Below are 23,446 nucleotides of genomic sequence, written 5' to 3' on the forward strand. Positions count from 1 at the left end.
TCACTGGGAATTACCTGATCAATCACAAAAAAGATAAACTTCTTATAATTGGGGCAACTGATACTGTGCATATATAGGGCATTGTGCAGATCCTCGTTTCTGATAGCTCTAAGGTGCTCAGATATCCTGTCCTTTAATCAACATGTTGTTTTTCCTATGTAGAATCCTGTACAGGTGGTACAAGTTGCTAAATAAACCACCATTTTTGAACTACAACTGCACCTACCTGGACAAGATATTGTCCTGTTGTACCCAAGAACAGTCACATAGGGACCATCATTTATGAATCTACAAAATTTGCATGACCCACATTTATACATCCTTGAACATGTATTTGTTGACCTATGTGCTTCCAAAAAGTATTTGATATTTCTTCCCCTTGAAAATACCACCTGTGGGTGCCATCCTAGCTCTTTCTTAAGTTCAATATCAAAGTAACATTCCATGCCCTTCGAATAACCTGTAATAACTCTGGTGCTTGGTATTTATACTTCAAAACTAATACCTTGAGATCAAAAATATTAGTTCTTACATCAAAACTATGATTTGTTCCCCATAAGATGGGAGTGAAAGAGGTATCTCTTTTCCTAGTTACCTCATTCCATATAGATATTAATAATTTTAAGGAGTATCCCGAAACAACACTATCGGAGTATATAGCTCCTGTTGATATATAGTATTGTCACTAATCAGCTATGACCACCTAACCATTTGCCCCTTAACAATTCCCCTACGTTGATGGGGGATGACAACTTTTGTAATGGAGCAATGAATTACTATATGTCCCCTTTCTAAAGTCATTACTCTGCAAACTCCCAGGTGTTTTAGTGAGTTTGATGTCTAAAAAATCAATTACTTCACTATTCCACTTACTAGTAAATGAAAGAAATGGTGCAGTAGTGTTGAGGTATTCTACAAAATGTTTGGTTTCTTCTTCACTGCCTCTCCATAAAACCAGTACATCATCTAAAAACCAGCTATATATAGCTATTTTATCTTGGAAAAGGCAATTGAAAAACATACATATCCTCCCAATGGAGCAAAACTAGGTTGGCAAATCCGGGGGCGTATTTGGTTCCCATTGCGACCCCCAAAATCTGATGGTAAATTTCCCAGTCAAAGCTCAAAAAATTGTTTTTCAACACCAATTCCATGAATGCTACCATTGTATTCAATTTTTCACCATTCAACTGTCTACTTTTCACCAAACTTTCTCTGAAATAATTGATACCCTCTTAGTGTGGAATAATCGAAAAAAGGTTAACCAAATCTATGGTGAGAAATTACCAATTCTTGTCATCACTACTGTGAGTACTTAGCTGTTTAAGACAATGCCATGAATCTTTTAATACATGAGAAACTCCAGTCACAACCTGCTATGTACTCTTGTCCACATAGACTGCCATGGGCTCAGTCTTTGAGCCTCTAGATGATACAATCGGCCTAAATGGGGGATTATTCAAATTTTTATGGATTTTGGGAATACCAAATACAACAGGTGTGACTATATATTCAACATTAAGAAAATGAAACTCACTCTCCTGTACAGCCCCTTGAAACAAACATCCAACAAAAATAAGTCTATTTTGTGGTACGCTATATTCAATTCGTTTTTGGAGACCCTCTGGTAGGTAGTAAAGTCATCCAAGATGTTTTGCATTTTTGATACATAATCAAAGTGTGACATAATGACAACCCCACCCTGCTTATCAGGTTTCAGGATTCTGGCCTTGGTGTTATTGGCCAAGTCAAATAAAGCATTCCTTTCATCAACAGTCAGGTTGTCAATATAACAAACATTACATTTCTAATTAGTTAAACTTCTAATTCCATTAATGCACAGTTTCTCAAAAGTTACCACTTCCCTATGTACAGGTGGAACAAATGTACTTTTCCTAGTAAGGTCAGAGGATACCATATTCCTCTGACTATTTTGATCCTTAAAAAACAAGGACAAACTTACAAGTACAGGTGGAACAAATGTACTTTTCCTAGTAAGGTCAGAGGATACCATATTCCCCTGACTATTTTGATCCTTAAAAAACAAGGACAAACTTAATTGCCTAGTAAACAATTTCACACTTGTATACACATCTACCAAATTAAATTTAAAGTCAGGGACAAAATTAAAACCTTTACACAATAAATTATGATGTGCTTCTTTAATTTCCAGGGCACTAAAGTTGTAAATAGTGAACCCAGCTTTCTTACTAATTTTACAAATAGGCAATCTCACTCTGTGACTCATAGTATGGAAATAAGCAGGCAGGTTCGCAATCAGTATAAGGGGCCAATTTCAAACAGTCCTCATTTAGTACAGTCAGTATCTCTTCCTGTTGTTGTTGGACCACTGGCCCTTTCTCCGATGGCTGTTCCTCCATTGTTGTTGCTGCTGTTCTGCACCATACTGCTGGTTCGTTTGGGCCCCAGTAGTATGCCCCTACACAACTAAAGTCTGCCAAACTGTCCTGTCATCACAAAAACAGTTTGAAATGTGTTCAGACCTCAAGCAATTAATGTGCTAAACCAATGTTAAAAAATAGCTCCACACTCTTTAGCTACATGAATTTACTATAAAATAATGTTTAATAGCAAATAAAACTGTATTTTCTTGTCAGAGAAAGCGAAATCTCCACAGCACATTCAAATAGATTATTTGCAGTAAAATTGCAATCCAATGTTAAAAATACACAGAGCAGAGTGCATTAATACAGAAAGAAATCCAAGCACTCTAATAAGAGATTAATTCCCTGCTCTGACTGCACAAGAGAGACCCTAGTCTGAGAATAATTCAGAGATGATACACCTGGCAATGGATAGAAAATCCTTCCCTTTTCAGGGGAGTTCCCCCCATACCCACCAGACCAGACAGAGCTGTTTCCTCCAGTGCTCCATCACATGATAGAAGCAAGGGTCATAGAGCCAGTGCTCATGATACAAAAAGGTAAAGAATTTTACTCCAGAATTTTTTTGGTACCAAAAAAGGAGCACTGCTGGATACCTTTCCTAGATTTGTCCTTTCTAAACACCTTTGTAAAAGTTTTGAAATTCAAAATGCTCACGTTATAGTCTCTCCTTATGTTGCCTCCAGACCACTGTTTCATGGTGACTAGATCTCAGTGTCACTTATCATCATATTCCTCTTACACCGAAACTTAGGAAATATTTGAGATTTACTGTGCATGGTTTACATTATCAGTTTCCTGCATTACCCATTGGGCTATCTACTGCACCTTGAATGTTTACAAAGTTTATGGCCCCAGTGGTTGACTATTGCTGTTTTTCTTTATTTAGACCACTTGTTTATTTATGCAGACTCTATATCCAGGTGCTTGGAGTCCATAGACAAGCTCCATCCTTCCTTTCTCATATGGGTTTCAAATTGAACCATCAAAGGTCCATCCTCACACCCTCTCAAAGAAATTGTTTTCCTGGGGTGTTGGATACACACAGTAAGAAGTATAGCCTTCCTGCCAAAAGACAAAGTTCTGATTTATCAGCACATTTTGTCAGATTTCTCTTTTCTAGGCATGGCCTCAGCAAGGGAGTTCATCAAAATTCTAGGCAGCATATCATCAATGGTTCTAATGATACTGCTAGTCAGACTTCACATGAGAAAACTTCAGTGGTACTTGAATTGTTTGATACAGCACCTTCATTCCTTGGATCTCCAGGTACCAGTACTGGTATTTGCAGTGGTGCAGTGACCAACTACCTCTGAATCCAAGCCTCCTTTTTCTCTTTAGACTCTACTCCAATCTGTCCAGACATACTCTTCAGATGTTGCATTGAGTGGTGTCCATGAGAGGTGAAATGCAAGGCTTCTTGGGTCCTCAGGACACACCAAAACATATAAACATAAAACAGACACTGGCAGCTATTCATACATTAAATGTTCTTCACCACTTATGGACTCCATGTCCCCTTTTTGTGGTGACAGATAATACATTTGTCATCATTTGCTATGTAGCATCCTGATGGAAATGCTCTTCTTCCTTCCTCTACTTTTAAATCACTGAACTTGAACAGTGCTGCCCAGAAGGTAATCTCTAGACACAAGATACGCAAGAAATGTATTGTCAGTTTTAAAATAACATAAAGCTTCCTTCCTCACTGGTGTAAATGTTAAATTTTAGCTGTAGAATCACAATCTGTAACATTAAGCAGGACATAGATATATACAATATTAGACATAAGGAAGACATTTTGTATGTGTGAGTAGAGTTTGTTTTTGTGTGTGTGTGTGTGTGTGTGTGTGTGTGTGTGTGTGTGTGTGTGTGTGTGTGTGTGTGTGTGTGCATGCATATATATATATATATATATATATATATACCCTCACAAATGCATGCTTGTTTTGATTTAGTTTCTTACTGAATACACACATGTAGGAAGTATTAAGAAACTGGTTGAAGACAAAGACTGCAACTGAAATGTAATTTGCATTACAAATATTAGATCCAGGTTATAAAAGGAAACAGGAGTAATGCATGCAGATGATAGATATCAAAAGACAAAGGTGACAGGCTCCAGTACAGTGCACAGAAATCACGAATAGTATTCTGTAGAAAGGATACCATTGTCCTTCGCAATGTTATGTCATTAGATTTAGTCACTGACATCCTGAGAGACAGATAAGGATTCCTACACCATGATGGTAACAATAATTACAACAACTGAACAATTTCAGGAGACAGAATGAAACCTGCTAAGCTGCTGTATAACAACAGTGTTTATTTACTTGACATTTGTTAACTGGGTTAGTCTGACTGGGCAGGAAAGCCATTTTTCAGCAGAGGCCTGAGGAGAAAAACCCCAGTTATAAAAAGTATAAACAATACAAAAAACAGCTTAAACAGTAAAAATAAATACATAACAGAAGAAAACATAATATGAATACAAATATAGAGCATAATTATTAGTAAAAGCATGATAGATCTATGCTATACTGGCAGTAAAACAGACCTCCATTCCACTTTGTACTACTTTTAATTTGGGAAAATACATCTTTTGTCACCAGCAGTCTATGCAGCTGGCCTTCCCTTGTGCAGTACCATTTGTCAGGATTACAGATGCTGCACATGTACTGTACTGATGTTCATCATGTTTCACTGTCGCAGTCATTACACTTGGGTTATCCTGCTGGCAGGCTATCCGCAGTCGGCCTGAATTCCAAAGTCCTGGTCCAGCGTCGGTTGCTGTCACCTCTTCCCTGACGTCAGTGTGCCAGGGGTATATAAGATGCAGCCAACGCCATTTTCTTCAGTCTTTCTTGCCGCGCCATGCCCAAAGCAAAAGCCGTTCGCAAGTGCCGGTCGGCCGACTCCTGAGATTTTTGAAATTGAATTTCAGATCCAAAGTCTTCAATAAAGCTAAGTACCCCATTGGGGAAACTTTTTCTTGCTCCAGACCGATGTCAGTAAAAGTTAACAATTGTATTTCTTGTGGGAAGCAAATACCCCATAAGGATTTTCATTCTTACTGTATTCCTTGCCTAGGCCCTGACCACGATGTTGCTAGTTGTCGGTTTTGTGCTAGATTTAACCAATGCACTATTAAGTGTCAGTTCAATTTTGCTTTCCATTACTTTGGCTGAAGGTTTAACTATATAATGTCGTCAGAACAGCTGATGACCGGAGTTCATAAAAAGCACAAGGAAAAAGAAAAGGACAGGCATCCGAGGTCCAAAACCGATGACGAAGCCTCTTCTAGGCCAGTTGCCGGTTCGCCGGTTCTCAGTGAAGTGCTTTCGCAGCCCCTGACACCCGCTACCTCAGAGCCACAGGCCGCCTCTGACTCCCACATGGAAACAACTAGGCCTCTGGAAACTTAAGGTATTGGGCCTACAGAAACTATTCCCTCAGATGGGTCTGGAGCCACTGAGCAGGCATCAGCTTCTGAGGGTGTTTTCAGACCTACATAGCTTTCAGAAAGGCTGAGCAACTTTTAGTGGCATATGCTGCTGGATCACAAGGAAAGGCTATCTCAAAGCAGACTATTTCAAAATGGATAGGACTCTGCATTCATTTCTGTTATGCACAGCATGGCAAATCAGTGCCTAAGGGCATTAGGCCACATTCGACCAGGGCAGCAGCCACATCAGTAGCCTTTCTCAGAGGAGTACCAACCAAGGAAATTTTGGAGGCTGCAACTTGGAGTTCAGTGCACATTTTTACCAAGCACTACCACTTACCTCTTTACTCTAAATCCAGAGCAGACTTTTCCACTATAGTTCTGCAGGGCCTCATAGACACTCTGAATTCTATTTAGACCCAGCCGCCCAACCTCAGCTTTGGGATTCAACCCAAGTGTAATGACTGCAACAGTGAAACACGATGAACATAGTACAGTTGTGTACCTACCATAAATGTAGATGTTTGAGTGTATTCACTGTTGCAGTCCAGGTTACCTACCCACCATCCCCCTTTCTTTGCTGGGACTTATCTGTACTTCTCTATTCTATACAACCTATGTGGTGTATTTCCTTGTAGATGAAGGTATTGTTTATTTTAGTGTATGCCTTTTATAAGCAATGTTTTTAGCCTACCCTTTTGGGGGCACCTGACATCTGGGGCAAGAAAAACTGAAGAAAATGGCGTCAGCTGCATCTTATATGCCCCTGGCGCACTGATGTCAGGGAAGAGGTGACAGCAACCGACGCCGGACCAGGACTTTGGAATTCAGGCCGACTGCGGGTAGCCTGCCAGCAGGATAACCCAAGTGTGATGACTGCAACAGTGAATACACTCGAACATCTACATTTATGGTAGGTACACAACTGTACTTTCTTTGGCCTCTCATTTGTTCTATGCTTTGTCATCAAGTGGGATCATTAAAGTTATCTGTTTAGTGAACCCTAGACAGTCTCTATACTCAGGCAATTGTATTAACTAGTTAACAAGGAAGTAAGTCTATCGTAGTCTGATCCCATTCTGTTCTGTTGGTTTGCTGACAGTTAATGAATTTACAATATTAGTGCACTGTAAAAATCACTATCCCACCAATCTATTGTTCCAGTTCAATATCATTAAGCAGTTTTTTTGGTTTTCCTTGTCCAACTGCCCTTTCCATTCCATCAGTTGCCTGACCTGTTCATTCTCTTTTATTGGTTGGTCATACCAATGGTCCTAAATGATACTCAAGTAGCATCATCATCCCAAGTGTGTGTGTGTTTTTTTTCTATTTGCTGTTGCTCTCCCCTTGTGCATCTCACTTATTGCACCACGGTATGTTATGCAATGGATACAACACAGGCATGTCACTCATTGATTGAAGCAGCTAGTCCCACTAGCAGTCTTGGTTTGTTATAGACCTAATACTTCCACCAGGTCTGCCAGCAGCTATCAGGGAATCTAAGAGTGGAAGACACATCTCTGACATATACATACCTTTTCCTTCCTCATCAAATGTGTAAAATGTATTATTTTTTTTATTTATTTATCCTTTGTTGACTGGGTAGTTGCACCAGCCCTCTTTTCAGTGGAGACTCAAGGTGCTGTTTATAGTACTATGAGAAATTTGTCCAGGGTATCGGGCAACTTCCTCTACTCTTTTCAATAGTACTGAGGGAATCTTTTACATCCAGCTGAGCTACCACCATCTCAGGCAGATGGGGCCTCAGTTTAATATCTCATCTGAAGGACAACACACTGACAAGTGTAGTGAAATGTCAGCAATCCCTCTACCTAGCATGGGAATAGGATCCACACAGCCTTCTGCACCAAAGGCTGCCATGTGCTACCTGTTGTACCACTGACACTAAAATAATTGCAAAGATAGGGAAGAATAAAAACTTGGGATGGGTAAATCATCAGAAAGGAAAAGGGAAGGAACAACTGTTTGAAAAATACTTGGTACATTAGTCATGCTTCATTTTATAACTAATGATTGTATTTCTTATTAAATTTTTTACCATTAGATGCTGCCATATAACTTCTTATATACTGGCCAGTGATGCCAGTGGTCCTTGAGTATCTAATCAGACCTCATGACTTCACTTGTTGTCCTTTCCCCCGCATAGGTAACAACATAGGAAAGTAGTGCCATGACATGTTTATATTGATGAATAGGTGAGGTCTTCATATAGACTTTCCATTACAGCACCCCCAAGCATTGCTGCACTATGTACTCAACATCATGTATGTGTACTGCTGCATACACTTGGGGCAAATTAACAGGAAGATCACAATGCAAACATCTGTTTATGAAGTACAGTGCTTTTGGAGAACAGGTACTGGACTCATTGGTGTGCAGTCACTTTATTCACGCCATGAGGCCTATCATCCAATTAACCAGAGTCTATGGTGCACAGCATCTCTGCTTCATTTTCTCTTATACGGGACAGTTTTGCTGGTATTTTAAGTAGAGAAGGAGAAACTGAGGCCACAGCACTTGATGTCTGACAGTCACACAATTATAGGATATTTGATCAAATGGATTGTATGGATCACCTACCCATCTCTGTGAAGTGATAGTGCATATTTGGCAGGGGTCACTAAATGCAGAATCTTTCTAGTGGTGGCTGACATCCTGAGGTATCAGATGTTACTAGATATATATTAAGCTGCAATGTGAGACCACTTGTGGGGCTGTAACTTCAAAAGGGAAGTGTTCAGACTGCATTCAAGTAGGGCACTCCTGAGATTTTTTCAGTGCCAGAGAATACTGCGTCTTTCCCATAGTCTGATCCCTCTTGGAAGATTTTGGTGTATAGACACATGATGAGTTTCAGTGGAACTGGGTAAAAAAGCTTTCTTTGTGTATTTCTCCTCATTTCTATTAATTCATTGACTGTTCTTTAATGCCCATCTAGGCGGACTGAATTTTATTCCGTTCTTCCTTTGGTTTTGAATCCCTTGGGAGCTCGTCTCTCAAGAGTCCATGCCACTTCACTAGCAGAATGTCCTGGGACTAGATAAGGTAATATTTTTACCTGTAATCCTGTTTCTTTCACAAACTGCTGTGAGTGTTGAGGTGTTTCTTTGTTTGGACAGAAAGGTCTACTCTTTTTTTACAGTTACTGGGCCTATGAGAACAAGGCAAATGTCACCATATACCCCTCAATCTGTGTCTTAGTTTTCCATGTGTACCATGTTTGCTTTTAGTATCTCAGTGCTATTCTCCCTGTGAAAAATAGGTCATTGGGCAAGTAGTTCTGAAGCAGACATCCATTTTCTTCTTCCTTTGAGGCACCCTACTACTTTATTTCGTCTAACTGTTAGGAAGTCTAAGATGACCTGTCTTGCCCACTGACAGCTCAGCTGGCTGACAGGAGGCCACTGAGTATGCATTGCTGCTGGGCTTAGTTTTTTTAAGGCCTTTCTTTCACTGTGCAAATATCTGCATTCTGGAGAGGAAAGGCACAAGTTCCATGATTTTGGACTAACTAGTCTTCCCCTTTTCTTTTTTTATTTTATGTAGACACAGGTGTAAGCACATATAGGTGCCATTTTGCAAAACTTGTTTTTTTTGCTATCTGATCAGTTAGGATTCATGTCAGTACATCAAGGACATAGGTATCATCATAAAAATGCTGATGTTATACTAACAATGATAATTTAAAAATGCTTTAGCACAGGCAAGCTCCCCTGCTCCCCCTACACCCATCCAACTCTAACTATGATAACTCCCAGGTCACACAAACTCATAAGTTACTAAATGTTCCCTCACCACTCATGTTCAACATCCTAATCATTAGTAGTGAGGTAGTCTTTGATATAAGCAATCAATGTGCTTTTAAAACACTACATGTTTCTTACCATTCACAACGCATTGGTAACGGTCTTTCCACCTGTGTGATTACTGCTTGTTGTAACAGTTGCTAGAAATTTGTCCACTGTTTTTTTCTTTTTTTTTGATTTTTTTTTTCAAACAAGCAGAACTTAACTGAATATGTAATAAACATAATTTATTTATTTATTTTATTTATTTATTTGTCTACCAGTAAAGTCCAACTGGCTAATACCTATTTTCAGCTGAGGCCCGGGGAGAAAAGCTCCATTTGATTACATTGCATTATACTAAGTTCCAGTCAAACACAGAGTAGTTATATTTTTATTTAGATTTATACATATGCATTCTAAGATTTTTACAAGGGGGGAAGTTACTGAAGAGAAGCAAACGTGCAACTTAGTGGATTGTACAGGCAGCAATTATGTTTAAAATATTTTGTTATTTCAGTAAGAGGTTGAGAATAGTATGCTTAAGGAGAGTATTTGGATAGTATTGTACAGTGAAAAAATTTTATTTTTAATTATATATAGGATACAAATAATAAGTACACAAAGTTTGAGTCCAACAAATGATAGTACAAAGAAAATGCAAGTACACAATCCTGAAAACAGATAGAATGCACACACTAACAGAACTGTTACAAATGTACAACAAACATTGGGCTGTTTGATAGTTTTCCCAACAATAAAGGAAAGTACACTGCCATTCATTGTCAGCATTTTAATCATGCAGACATCTCTACAGCTTATTAAGTTTAGACACATAAAAATGAAAACCTTTTGTGATATACAAGTGGAGTATTTTCTAATACCTGAAAATGAGAGCTATGTTAGTCAAGAGATACCATATGAAGCCAATGAAACCAATAGACTGTTTCACCACTTAATTGGGGTAATATTGTCTGCATTGCCAAATACCAGAATCTAGTTTTTGAAATTACTGTGGAAGTGCTAAAATTGAGACTGGCTGCAGACCAAGGTGACAACCACTAAATGTGATTAAAAGGGCAGGACTATAACACCTATAAATAATCATCCTGTGGCTGTAAACTTCTCCAACAGATGTCCTTTCCAATTCAGCCTGTTTGAAGGAGATTTTACACCATATTTTCCTTCTTTTATTTATACCATTTTGTATGCTGGTTTATATCTTTTCTCATGGGGGCTGAGTGTCCTTGACACTGCTAAGGAATTGGTTCTTTTCTGGTTATTCATATGGTCACACTATGCCCTTCCTCCCCTTCTTGTGAGTATTCTAATACGGCCTGTGATTCTACCTCATTGTAGTGCCACTCACAGAGCCCTCACAATAGCAGCTGAACTTCGGTAAAACCAATAGCAGTGGGTTCCATGTTTTCACCCTTCATCCAATTTAATTGGCACAATCTTATACATATAAGTAGTGCAGATTATAATTTGGCATCTCCATGGTTACTTATTTTGCTTACATATCTATTCTAGAAGTTGAATGGCAGTTTAACAGAATGGAATTATGGGGTGGTAGAAGGATAGACTTGGGTACAACGAAGGCACATGTGACTCAAGTATGGCAATTTAATGTCAAAAAGAGAATTAAGCACTGAGAGGACAAATAGAAGGACAACCCAAACATAGCCCTACAGTAGTGGACCCTCTTCAAGCTTGATTGCTGTAACGAATAGGAGCATTTTGCTTTTTTAAGTGCATGTAATGTCCAAATAAATGTATAAAAAGCTACACTTTTTTTCTATAACATTGTTTTCTTTTTTTTTTTTAATCTTATATAGCTAATGTTAAATAGAAAATAGATCCAACGCATTAGTTCCAGAACACTTCTGTTTTTATTATTTAGTTGTTAATGGGGTAAGTCTATTAGACACAACAGTACCTTTTCATAGATTTATAGATTGTTACTAGGCTAACAACCCTGGAGGGCTTTCTAAGAGTAGTCAAGTTTTACCAAAAGAATAATGACATCCTTAGAGTGGGCAACCTGGGACTATTGTCTGGTTAACATACTTGTTTAGAGTCACAAAATAAGAAAATGGACGCTGAGGAAATCAAACTCTGGACTACAAAAGCAGCTGATTAACAGCTCATAGTCATTCTATTCTTTTGGAATTGCATGAATTGTGCATCGTTTGAGAAATGAGTCTTACCCTTGATTGTCTTCCCTTTAAAGTCATTGTCTACCATATATTTTCTACTTTATCCTGCAGAGTTACATCGACTACACTGCTCCTAAAGTTACTGGTTGCTTAATTATGATGCAATTAAAATTATTCTTCTTGTGCATCACTTTTAATCAGTTTTTTTCTTCTGACTCTCTGCATCCTGGGCTGTTACACACATGCATCATATTTATTGTGGCCTCTTAGCTGTCTCTCCTGGAGGTGCCATTTTAGCACATTTCTGCAAGGACTCTCTTATTTATTTATTTATTTATTTATTTACATTTGTTGACCGGGAGTGTCCGATTGGACATAGGTCCATTTTCAGTGGAGCCGATACTGCTGCTACTTAGCTCGGACAGAGCTCCTCTACACATACAGTTGTTGCTGGGATTCAGCTACAGAAACGTTGCAAGAAACTGTTATAAACGAAATGTTTATTCCACACTGATACACATCTTCACATCAAGGTTTAGCGCTTAGAGCAAATGGCAAATGTGCTTAGATGCCACCACTACCCCTGGACTAAATGATTACATTAGTCTAAAACCTTTTTTAATATTAGATGAATAATAAAGTATATGACATATTTTAAATCACACAGCAAGAATATTTTATATGTAACTTGAAGTATAATTTATGTTTTTAGGAATATATTAAGTAGTAAGGATTTTTAAAATTTGGTTTTTACTGTATTCAGTAATGTAATAGTACAGTAGAATTAATTGATGTTATTTAGTAATTTATTATTATTTTAATATTGTATAGATTTGGCGCCAAAATGGGCTTAAAAGGGAAATGAGAATGTTTACTAGCAGGTTCTGATGAAGTCTGACGTATCCAGATGAAAGCGCTAAACCTTGATGTGAAGATGTGTATCAGTGTGGAATAAACATTTCGTTTATAACAGTTTCTTGCAACGTTTCTGTAGCTGAATCCCAGCAACAACTGTATGTGTAGAGGAGCTCTGTCCGAGCTAAGTAGCAGCAGTATCGGCTTGGATTGTTTAGTTATTTTCACTTTTTATCCTTCAGTGTTGCCTTATGGCCGACTCAGCAGCTTCCGAGGCTTTATCGGACAGAGCCGATTACGCTACCCTACGAGCCGACGTCACTGCACTTCAAATCGACGTTGGAAAGCTATTGACATTAGTGGGTAAGCTCACTGAGGCTATACAAGCGGGGAATCATGTTGCAAATTCCCCACACCAACAAGCACTACCTAAGGAAGGTGCTACAACACCGCCGTTCATAGCAGAACGGATATTATTAAGCAGTCTTGATGATATCCCTAATGGGCAAAGGGAACATATAACTGTGAGTAATCCAACACCTAACTTGGATATCAAGGAAACTTTTGACAACGCCCTCACGGAGGCAGAATTCACGTTTGACTTTAGTTTGTTGCACCAGACGACGGAAAATACAAGACAAGGTGTAAACAAAAGGAAAATATGAGGACATATTCTAATGTAATAAGAAAAGGAACGGATATAATTAACAAAAAAGGTACTGTGATTTGTGACAATAGTACGAGCCCTAATATGGGCAGTAAATATAAATATAAAACGAAACAAAATTCTAAATGTACTAATGTAATTAATTGTAAGGAAAACAAATCAACTAATGTTATGTCAGATTATCTATCTGAAGACTATGTATTTGATACAAGAAATGTTTTCCTTAAAAAGGATGTTAGAAAAACCAATGAAAGATACAGATCCATCTCTGTGAATAGTAGTTTGAAATCGAAAATATTCCTATTAGGAAAGAAGCTCATTCAACTAAAAAGCACTAAATTAGACAATGCTTATTTAGAAAAGTGCATTAATGAGCAAATCGTACCAAAGGGGTTACGTTTTTTTAAACTTCCTTTAGGAATAGAGTATAAAGATACCATGATGCAAGAGTTTAATAAATTATTTGATACTTTTGGTTACATGTATATGGAAACAGTCATGAAATACAATGATGAGAAAATTATGACCATCTTAAATGAAGTAGAAACGCTTAATGAGGAAATCATAAACGATTGTGATTTCGAAGAATGGTATGAACTGTATTCAAAACAATTTCAGACAGCTAGTAACAGGGTTAGAAATGTATATAATAGGAAGATGTACAAAATAGAGAGAGATTTAGAGTTATATAGGACAGGGAGAACATATATATGGCCCCATAAGAGGATGGAACATAATAGAGGGAGAGAAAAACTCAATGCACATGTTAGATATGAGGAGGACGAAAATTTTCAAGGGGGAAGATATTTTCCAGCCCCCATAAACCATGTGAGAAAACATTGAGTACAAGTCATAACAGCAATGTGAATGAGGCTTTTGGTAAGCTGAGTGAGAAAACAGGGATAGGTGATAACAACAACATTACACCTGAAAAGAAAGAAGGAGAGTCTGAAGAAAAAAGTAGACCCACTATACATGACCACAACGGTCTAAAGGTATACAATTACACCAAGACAGGTGTATCAAGTAGTTTTTTCTCACTTTTCAGTAAGGGTATGAAATACATACCCAACACTGGGTTCAACCTTTATGACACTATTAAAGAAATCAAACTATACTGTCGCAGGTTGAACCTAGCTATATTTTCAAAAACAACAACAACGGACAGCAGGACTATCAACAGGTAAATAAGTTAGTCAAAAGAAGTACATTCATTCCACCATCTAATCCACAGGTAAATACATATGAACAAGTAGTGTGTAAAGAGGTATATGAATTATACAATAACATTAGAAAAACAACAAAACCTCAGTCAATTTTCAAGACAACCTAACTATGGAAGAAAGAAGTACATTAGAAAAGATTATATGCAATAAAGACACTCGCATCATGAAACCTGACAAGGGAGGAGGGATTGTTATATATGATCAAAACACATACAATAGAGTGGTACAGGACATATTAGCTAATTCAGGAAACTATGAGGAGTCATCAATCAATCAAGTCAACATAGGACATAGACATATAGATGTAGTTGTGGAAGAATATTTATTAGACCACAGAATTAATGAAGACATTTACAAATTCATAAGAAACGAATATCCTATTTTGGCTAGAATAGTTTGCATTCCTAAAATACACAAGAGTGTGATCAACCCCCCTTTTAGACCAATAATATCAGGATCTAAGTCTAAAACTTTTAACATGGGGGTATCCATAGATCAATGGACGAAACATGTATATGGAAATGTACCACATCTTATTAAAGATTCCTGGCATTTCCTGAGTAAGCTTACAACAGAAATTTGGGATAAAGACATCACATTTATTACAATAGATGTCAAAGACCTTTTTTCTTGTATCCCGATAGATATTGGACTAGAATATTTTAGCAACAGTCTAAGGAAACATTCTACCCTCTCTTGGGATAAAATACAATTGACAGTGAGTATGATGAGTCTTATATTGGAACATAATTATATAGAATTTCAAGGAAAATTGTATCGACAAAAAAGAGGCACTGCTATGGGGGCGTCTTGTGCACCTATATATGCAAATCTTGTCATGTTGGAATGGGAAGAAACATTTTTGTTCCCTAGTGTATATTATAAAAACATAATTTTATACACACGCTTTTTAGATGATTTATTTATAATTTGGAAAGGTAGAAGGGACGCAATACCCGAGTTTATACAATACATCAATAATACTACGGAATTTTTAAAATTTACACATACAGTAGAAGAAAAAGGAATTGCATACCTTGACACATACATAAGTAACAACGGGGAAGGATTTACATCAAAATTATACAGAAAACAAACTCATTCCAATGACTACATACATTTTGAAGCTGTCACCTCCCACATATTCAAAAATATAGTGAAGGGACAGTGTGTGAGGGCAGCACGTATGTCATCTACCCAAGAGCAAATGATGTACGAATTAGAGTATATACATGAATTATTCACTAAAAGAGGTTACCCCAAAAACATGTTAGATAATGTAACCCAGTATGTCAAGTTGCAATGGGGTAAGAAATATTATCCATTATTAGGACATGAAGAATTCAACAACAAAATCAATCAAACATCAGAAAGGAAAGTATGTGTGATCATGTACAACTTGTATAGTAACCCAGTCAAGGAAATTCTACGCAGATATTGGAAACTATTAACGAATATGGAAGACGTATGTAACATAGTTGGACTATACCCACAAGTTGTATACAAAACTGGCAAGAACCTTAAGAGAATAGTAGAAGGAGGAGAACATAAATACAACAAAGGTATAAAAGAAAGGGATACAGCAACAAAAAAATGTGGAACATGTACACAATGCACATACATTAATGAAGAAAAAAGTTGCAAATTAGACAATATCATTAGAAGTAATTGTAGATTTAAAGCTGGAAATTGCAATAGTCAGGGAGTTGTATATTTGGCGAGATGCACAATCTGTTCTGCCTACTATGTAGGCAAAACTGAAAGGAAATTAAAAACCCGCATCTATGAACATATGTACAAAATTAAGAAAAAAGATGACAAAAACGCCCTGAGCAAACATGTTACAGACAAAGGTACAGAACACACATTTAAATTCGCAATCTTAGAAACAGTGGACAAATTTACAGGTAGGGGTAATTGGAAAGCTAGGTTAGGGGCATTAGAGAGCAAATGGCAAATGTGCTTAGATGCCACCACTACCCCTGGACTAAATGATTACATTAGTCTAAAACCTTTTTTAATATTAGATGAATAATAAAGTATATGACATATTTTAAATCACACAGCAAGAATATTTTATATGTAACTTGAAGTATAATTTATGTTTTTAGGAATATATTAAGTAGTAAGGATTTTTAAAATTTGGTTTTTACTGTATTCAGTAATGTAATAGTACAGTAGAATTAATTGATGTTATTTAGTAATTTATTATTATTTTAATATTGTATAGATTTGGCGCCAAAATGGGCTTAAAAGGGAAATGAGAATGTTTACTAGCAGGTTCTGATGAAGTCTGACGTATCCAGATGAAAGCGCTAAACCTTGATGTGAAGATGTGTATCAGTGTGGAATAAACATTTCGTTTATAACAGTTTCTTGCAACGTTTCTGTAGCTGAATCCCAGCAACAACTGTATGTGTAGAGGAGCTCTGTCCGAGCTAAGTAGCAGCAGTATCGGCTTGGATTGTTTAGTTATTTTCACTTTTTATCCTTCATTTTCAGTGGAGGCCTGGGGAGAAAAGCTCCACAGTTAAAATAAACATACAGTAATTACATTGGATAACATAGTGATTAACAATTTAGCATAGCAATTACTTACAACATATTTACAGATGAAGAACATAGTACATCAGTAGACAACTAGAATCTTTATCTGTGAAGTACATAACAGACATTAACAAATGTTACAATAAGAAGTTCCTGCTGTATAATAAGTACTAGGCTTATGATCATCTGAGCTTGCTATAATCAAGGTAGTTAGTGGAGTGGAAAGAAAGGTAGTGGTTGGATGGGGTGGGTGATATTAGAGTGGGAGTTGCAAGGGCATAGCCAGCATGTTTTTAGGTGCGCTTCTAGTAAAGTTTTGAAGTGGGTGCATGATGGTACGGAGGTAATTGTGGGTGGAAGGGTGTTACATAATTTGGCTATGGTGCATGAGAATAGTGCTTCACCAGCAGATTTATTGGCTTTAGTGATCTGCAAGTGATTTTTTTTTTGCTGGATCTTAGTGGTCTGGTGGTGTGATAGGGTTGGAGTAGATTCTGGAGGGATGGGACATTTAGTGGATTGTTTACTAGTTTGTGGGCGAGTGAGAGTTGATACCACTGAAGGAGGTGAGGGAGTTCAAGCCAGCCTAGTTCAGCAAGTGAGAGACTGTGGTGACTACGGTAGGATGCCCCTGTGGCGAATTTGGCGATTTTGTTGTAGCAGGTCTCTAGCTTGTTTAGATAACATTGCCTTAGGTTGGTATATATTGGAGAGACATACAGTAGGGTGGAGATAAAGTGAGAATTTGCTATTGAAATCTTTGCTGCTTTGGTGAGAAGTTGCTTATTTCTATATAACGCTCCTAGTTTTTTTGGATTTTTTTTATGATCATAGATATGTGAATGCCAAATTTTAGTTTATTGTCTATTTCCACTCCTAGCAATTTGGTGTGTTGAGTTGGGTATATAGTGGTGTTGTCTTTTGCTGTGATGTTAAAGTGAGAGTTGTTTTGAGTATGTTTGGTGGGTTGGAAGATGAGTAGTTTAGTTTTGATTGGGTTGAGTATTAATTGGGCATCGGATAACCAAGTTTCAACAGAGGAAAAGGCTTCCTGTGTGACTTTTTGCAGTTTGGGTAGGGACTGGGCTGAGCAGATGATGGTTGAGTCATCTGCATATTGTATGAGTGTGCCATGTTTGGTGGCAGAGGCTAGATTATTGGTGTAAACAGAGAAGAGTAGGGGTCCAAGGATGGATCCTTGGGGAACCCCTATGGAGACAGGTAATTGGGGAGATATGTCATTCTGCCATACAACGGATTGTTGGCGGTCAGACAGGTAACTCTGAAACCAGTTGGTGACTGATTGAGAGAAGGATAGGTTATTGAGGACAGAGATAAGTTGTTTGTGTGGGACCATGTCAAATGCTTTAGATAGGTCTAGGAAAGTAGCAGAGGAGAGATAGCCATTGTTTTTATGCCAAAGGATAGTGTTAGTAAAGGAGAGTAAGGCAGTGGTGGTGCTATGGTTTGGTCAGAAACCATGTTGAGTACTAGAAAGGAGGTTGTTAGTAAGGAGGTAGTCTGAGACCTGAGAGTATATGCATCTCTCTAGTATTTTGGAGAGTGGAGAAAGAATAGCTATGGGGCAGTAATTGGTTAGTTCTGTGGAGGGTCCACCTTTGTGGAGGGGAATTAGATGTGATACTTTCCACAGTGTGGGAACATAACTTTCTGACAGAGATTGGTTAATCAAGATGGCTACTGGGTAGGCCAGAGCATCAGCTGCGATTTGTAGGTATTCACTTGGGAGGTTGTCTGCTGCTAATTTGGTGGTTTTAAGTTTAGTTAAGAGTTTTTTTATGTTGGAGGTAGGTACAGGAGAAAAAGAGAAGGCAGTGGGGAGATTACTAGTTGAAGGTGTGGGTTGGAGGGGAGAGGGGTTGTGTTGTTTAGCTAGTGATAGTATGGTTTGGGTGAAGTGTGTGTTGAATGAGGTATCAATATTTTCTGAGGAGTGAGGGATGTTAGGAGGAGGGGTACTGACTTTACCTGGGTGGAGAATGGAGTTTATGGAGGACCAGAATTGTTTGGGGCTGTGTTGTGAGGAGTCTAGGGCAGACTGGTAGTATTGGAATTTGTCCTGTTTTATTAGCTTTTTGACTCTATTGCATAGTTCTAGAATTTCTGTCTAGTTGAGGGGGTTTTGGTTTTGCGCCAGTGCTCCCAGGCTTTATCCCTATTTTTCATTTCTGACTAAGTGGTTTTCTGTAGCCACGAGGAGGGTTGTGCTTTGGTTCTGGAAAATCTTATAGGGGCATGGTAATTAAGGATGCTCAGGAAGGTAGTATTAAAAAATTCAACTGCGTCATCAAGACTGAGGTACTTTAGAGGATGCCAGTTACATTCTTTGAGGGATGAGATGAATGTGAGTGGGTTAAACTTTAGTTTTTTACGTATTTGATGGTAGATGACAGGTTTAGCTTGGTATAGGTATTTTTTGAGTAGGAATGTTGGGGAGTGATCACTGAGGCTATCTGATAAGCAGACTGTTATATATGACTGGTGGCTGTTACTGACTAGTATCCAATCCAGGGTAGTGTGGTTGCTGGAGTTTTTATTTATCCTGGTTGGTGACTGGACTAGTTCGGTGAAGCCATGAAGGTTTACATGACAGGTTGGATGGTTGCCAGAACAGGATTGCCAGTCAATATTGAAATCACTTAAAATGATAGTTTCTTGGGGGAGATGGTGGGTAGACCAGCTGAGGAGGTTTTCTAGTGCAGGGATGTTTTGGCCAGGTGGGAAGTAGCATCCAATTATGTTGATGGTTTTGTTTTGGTTCATTTTGAGGTTGGTATATATTATTTCTTCATTGCCTATTTGTGGAGCTGATGATTTTAAGATCTGGATGTTTAGATGCTGTTTAAATATTATAGCTACATGCCTCCTTTCTTGTTTAGCCAGTCTACTCTTAGTATGCCATAACCTGTAGGGAGTATTTGCTCACTGGTAATGTGAGGTTTTAGCCAGGTTTCTGTCAGGACGACTATATCTGGGTAGTACAAGTCTATGTTGGCATGGAGTTCATGGACTTTGTTGGCTATACTTCTAATATTTAGGCTTAGTAGAAGGAAGTCACTTGGCTTTCTATTGTCAGTAATATGGGAGAAGTTGTGGTTTCCAGTCTGATTATGAGGATTGGGGTTGGAGATGGTAGGGACAGGGTTGGGGTGGATGTCTCCACTTAGGGCTAGTTTTGATATGCATGAGGTTATTATTTTTCTCAGTTTTTGAATGTGTTTGTTTATAAAACTTTATGATTGTGCTTTGTGGGTAATAGGTATGGTGGGAGGGTTACTATGTTACATTGTAGGGATGCCTTATGTTTGAGTAATATAGTTGGTAGAATATGTGGGGGGGGTGCATAGGGATGGTTCTTCAGTTGGTGGGAGGGGAGCTGAGTGAGGATGAGACATGAGTGGTGGTGTGAGTAGTAGTACAGTGGTAGTGGTTTAGTGGGGAGAATGATGGAGCTTTGGTAGGATATAAAATATGCAAGGAGAGTGCATGCAGTGAGCATAAATAAGGTATGCTTGTACATGTTAGTTGAGGAGGTGTGATAGTAGTGGGAAGATGGAGGAGGTAGTATTGGGTTAGCGCTTTGGTTGGGTATTGGAAAGATGGGAGGGGTTTGTGAGTGTAATAAAGGTGGGACCACTGGGGGCGGGAGGGAATAGGGGGCAGGGTGGGGAGTGAAGTGGGTAGAGACACTGTTAGTTGCTCTTATGAGGGGGCTGGAAACAATCAATTAACAGAGTTAACTGATAAATGAACATATGATAGTGACAAGGGTGGTTGTAGTTTTAAAAATGGTGCCTGCCACAGGTAATATTTATTAACTTTGGGATTGTCTTAAGGTAATAAACAGGGAAGGGGGAGGGGAGAACAAGGGTGTGAGCAGGCGGTTCATTGTACTGCTGCTAATGAGCCAAAGCAAAGACAAGTTTGTGTTTAAGAAACAATCACAATTGACCAAGGACTGCTCTGAAACTGTAAGTCATTTCTTAACCATTTCTCAGGTGGAAAACAGGATAACCTTGTATCAGTAGGCTACTGTGGTCTCAGTTTAAATTAACAAACACAGTATTGATCAGTTATGGATACTATTTGCTAACAGAAGGGAATAAGAGAGAAAGTGGAAGATGAGTGTGTGTGTGTGTGTGTGTGTGTGTGTGTGTGTGTGGGGGGGCTGCTTACAAGCCAAAGCAGAGTGCTCTCCAGGGGAAAATGAATATTGGCTCAAACAGGTAGACACATACTCAAAGTTAACTTTAGCTGTTTGCAGACAGTTCAGACCTGGACTGCGCTTTTCTTATAAGAATGATAAAGGTGGTACCGCAGTTGAATACTTAAGAGTGGTGTTAGGTTCAAAGTTAACTTTAGCTGTTTGCAGAGAGTTCAGACCCGGACTGCGCTTTTCTTATAAGAATGATAAAGGTGGTACCGCAGTTGTAGTGAATAACAGGAATAAAGGTTTTCCTTTAACTGAATATGCAATGTCAGATATTCTAATGTTTTTGATAGTTCCACTGAGGTTATTTCACTGACAGTAAAACTAAATGCAGTCATGCAGATTCCCACATGCATGTGTGCGAAACATGGACATGGCTCAACTTTTATGTAATCTGATGTGACATTATTGTCAGCAGCCTTAGGTTTTACATATCATGGAAAAGATATTTATGTATTCTGTGCAGTAAAAAAACCCTTCTGTGCTGATGTGTCTTCCACTTTATAGACCCCCACAGCAAATGAAACAGATGGTCACCAAAGAGACACATATGCTCCCACTAAGTATTTTTCTGTCAAGTGATTTATTTGCTATATTATTAGGACTATTAGAGCTGAAATACTTAAGAAAACGCCATTTAAATTTGCTTGGAAAACTTAAACAAATAAAAAGATTGAAGAGGCTTGAAATGTAACTTACTTTATTTCTCCTAATATAGGTTAATGGAAGTAGTACAAATCTGCCTCTTAGTCTTGATTCTGACAAAATCCATATTTATCAAAGTGGATCATCAGCTACCGTACAGACATACTTTGGTTTGTCTTTGTCCTATGACTGGCGCTACCTTGTTAAGCTCACCTTACCTGCTACTTACGAAGGACAGCTTTGTGGTCTGTGTGGAAATTTTAATGGGAATGGAAGCGATGACTTCACCATGCCAAATAGTTCACTGGCTATGAATGCCCTGAGCTTTGGAAAGAGCTGGATAGAGCCAAATTCATCTGCATCATGCTTACCCACCGAAGAGGTTCCTGAATGCTCTGAAGGCAAAAGACAGCAGTACAGCTCCTCAGTGCAGTGTGGAATCATCACAGCTGCAACTGGTCCTTTCAGAAACTGTCATGATAGAGTTGACAGTAGTATCTACTTTGAAAACTGTGTCTATGACCTATGTGCTATGAACGGAGATCAATCAACCCTTTGTGAGGCAGTGAAAAGCTATGCTGTACAGTGCCAGGGACATGGAATAACTGTAGATCATTGGAGAAACATCACAAGATGCGGTATGTAATTTTTATATATGTATATATATTATCACAGAATCATTATGAACTGATATTTCTGTACCACACTGGTATTTCTATAATTTTTCACCACTCATGTAGTTGTATATAGACATTTCCAAAGTTATCCTTTTTTATGTTTTAAAGAAGAAAAGTTTTAAAATAGAAATGAGATTAGCGGAAATAGACAAACATCCAGTTCTATATTTATTGGTTGTGTACAAAAAGTATATTTTTATTATATTGTAGAAATCTTTTCTTTTGAAGATACATTTAACAGTTAAATATCCTGAAAGGCAAAGTTTAATCATACAAGGAAGTTAATAGCTATGAGGTACACAACTATATTATGAATCACAGTATGAGAAGTACCTACTTAACAAAAAGTTTCAGTCTGTAAATATGTATCCAAAAACATGAAAAGAAATGCATTTCATGCTTCTATCAAGCATGTTTTCATGTTCAGAACAATACATAATCAAACTAACGAATGCAACTTATTTTAGGTTATCAGATGAAACTGTCATTTTAAATAAGATGATACAATAAGGACTTCTTTTTAATTATAAGATTATTAATGGATCTTAATCGTATTTATCCTTAAAATAAATACGTCAAATTATTTATCTTTGACTGGAATTTGAATTCCCCAGCCTTAGGCTATCATTAAATCACTAGGCCATGGCTATGCACATGTTTAAATGGTTTAAGTCAGCATTTCACACACAAAATCTCAAGATATGAAATGCTGTAGAACTGCTTGTAGTATTAACATTTCAACAAAGAAGCTTAGCTTTCCAAAACAGATAACAATAAGCCTCT

The 23,446-nt window shown here is 38.0% G+C and overlaps 1 protein-coding gene across 3 annotated transcripts in view; it reads left to right on the plus strand.

Annotated features, from left to right (window-relative positions):
- LOC122809198 (alpha-tectorin-like) overlaps positions 1–23,446 on the plus strand; it is a 919,437-nt gene that overhangs the window by 358,321 nt on the left and 537,670 nt on the right. For all 3 annotated transcript variants that reach the window (XM_044080503.1, XM_044080505.1, XM_044080506.1), the window contains one exon: positions 22,060–22,624. In XM_044080503.1, the coding sequence (XP_043936438.1) occupies positions 22,060–22,624 (565 nt within the window). The remainder of the gene's footprint in view (positions 1–22,059; positions 22,625–23,446) is intronic.

The sequence above is a fragment of the Protopterus annectens genome, chromosome 8.part0, assembly GCF_019279795.1.
Source record: "Protopterus annectens isolate FY-2018-M chromosome 8.part0, PAN1.0, whole genome shotgun sequence".
NCBI classification, from domain to species: domain Eukaryota; kingdom Metazoa; phylum Chordata; order Ceratodontiformes; family Protopteridae; genus Protopterus; species Protopterus annectens.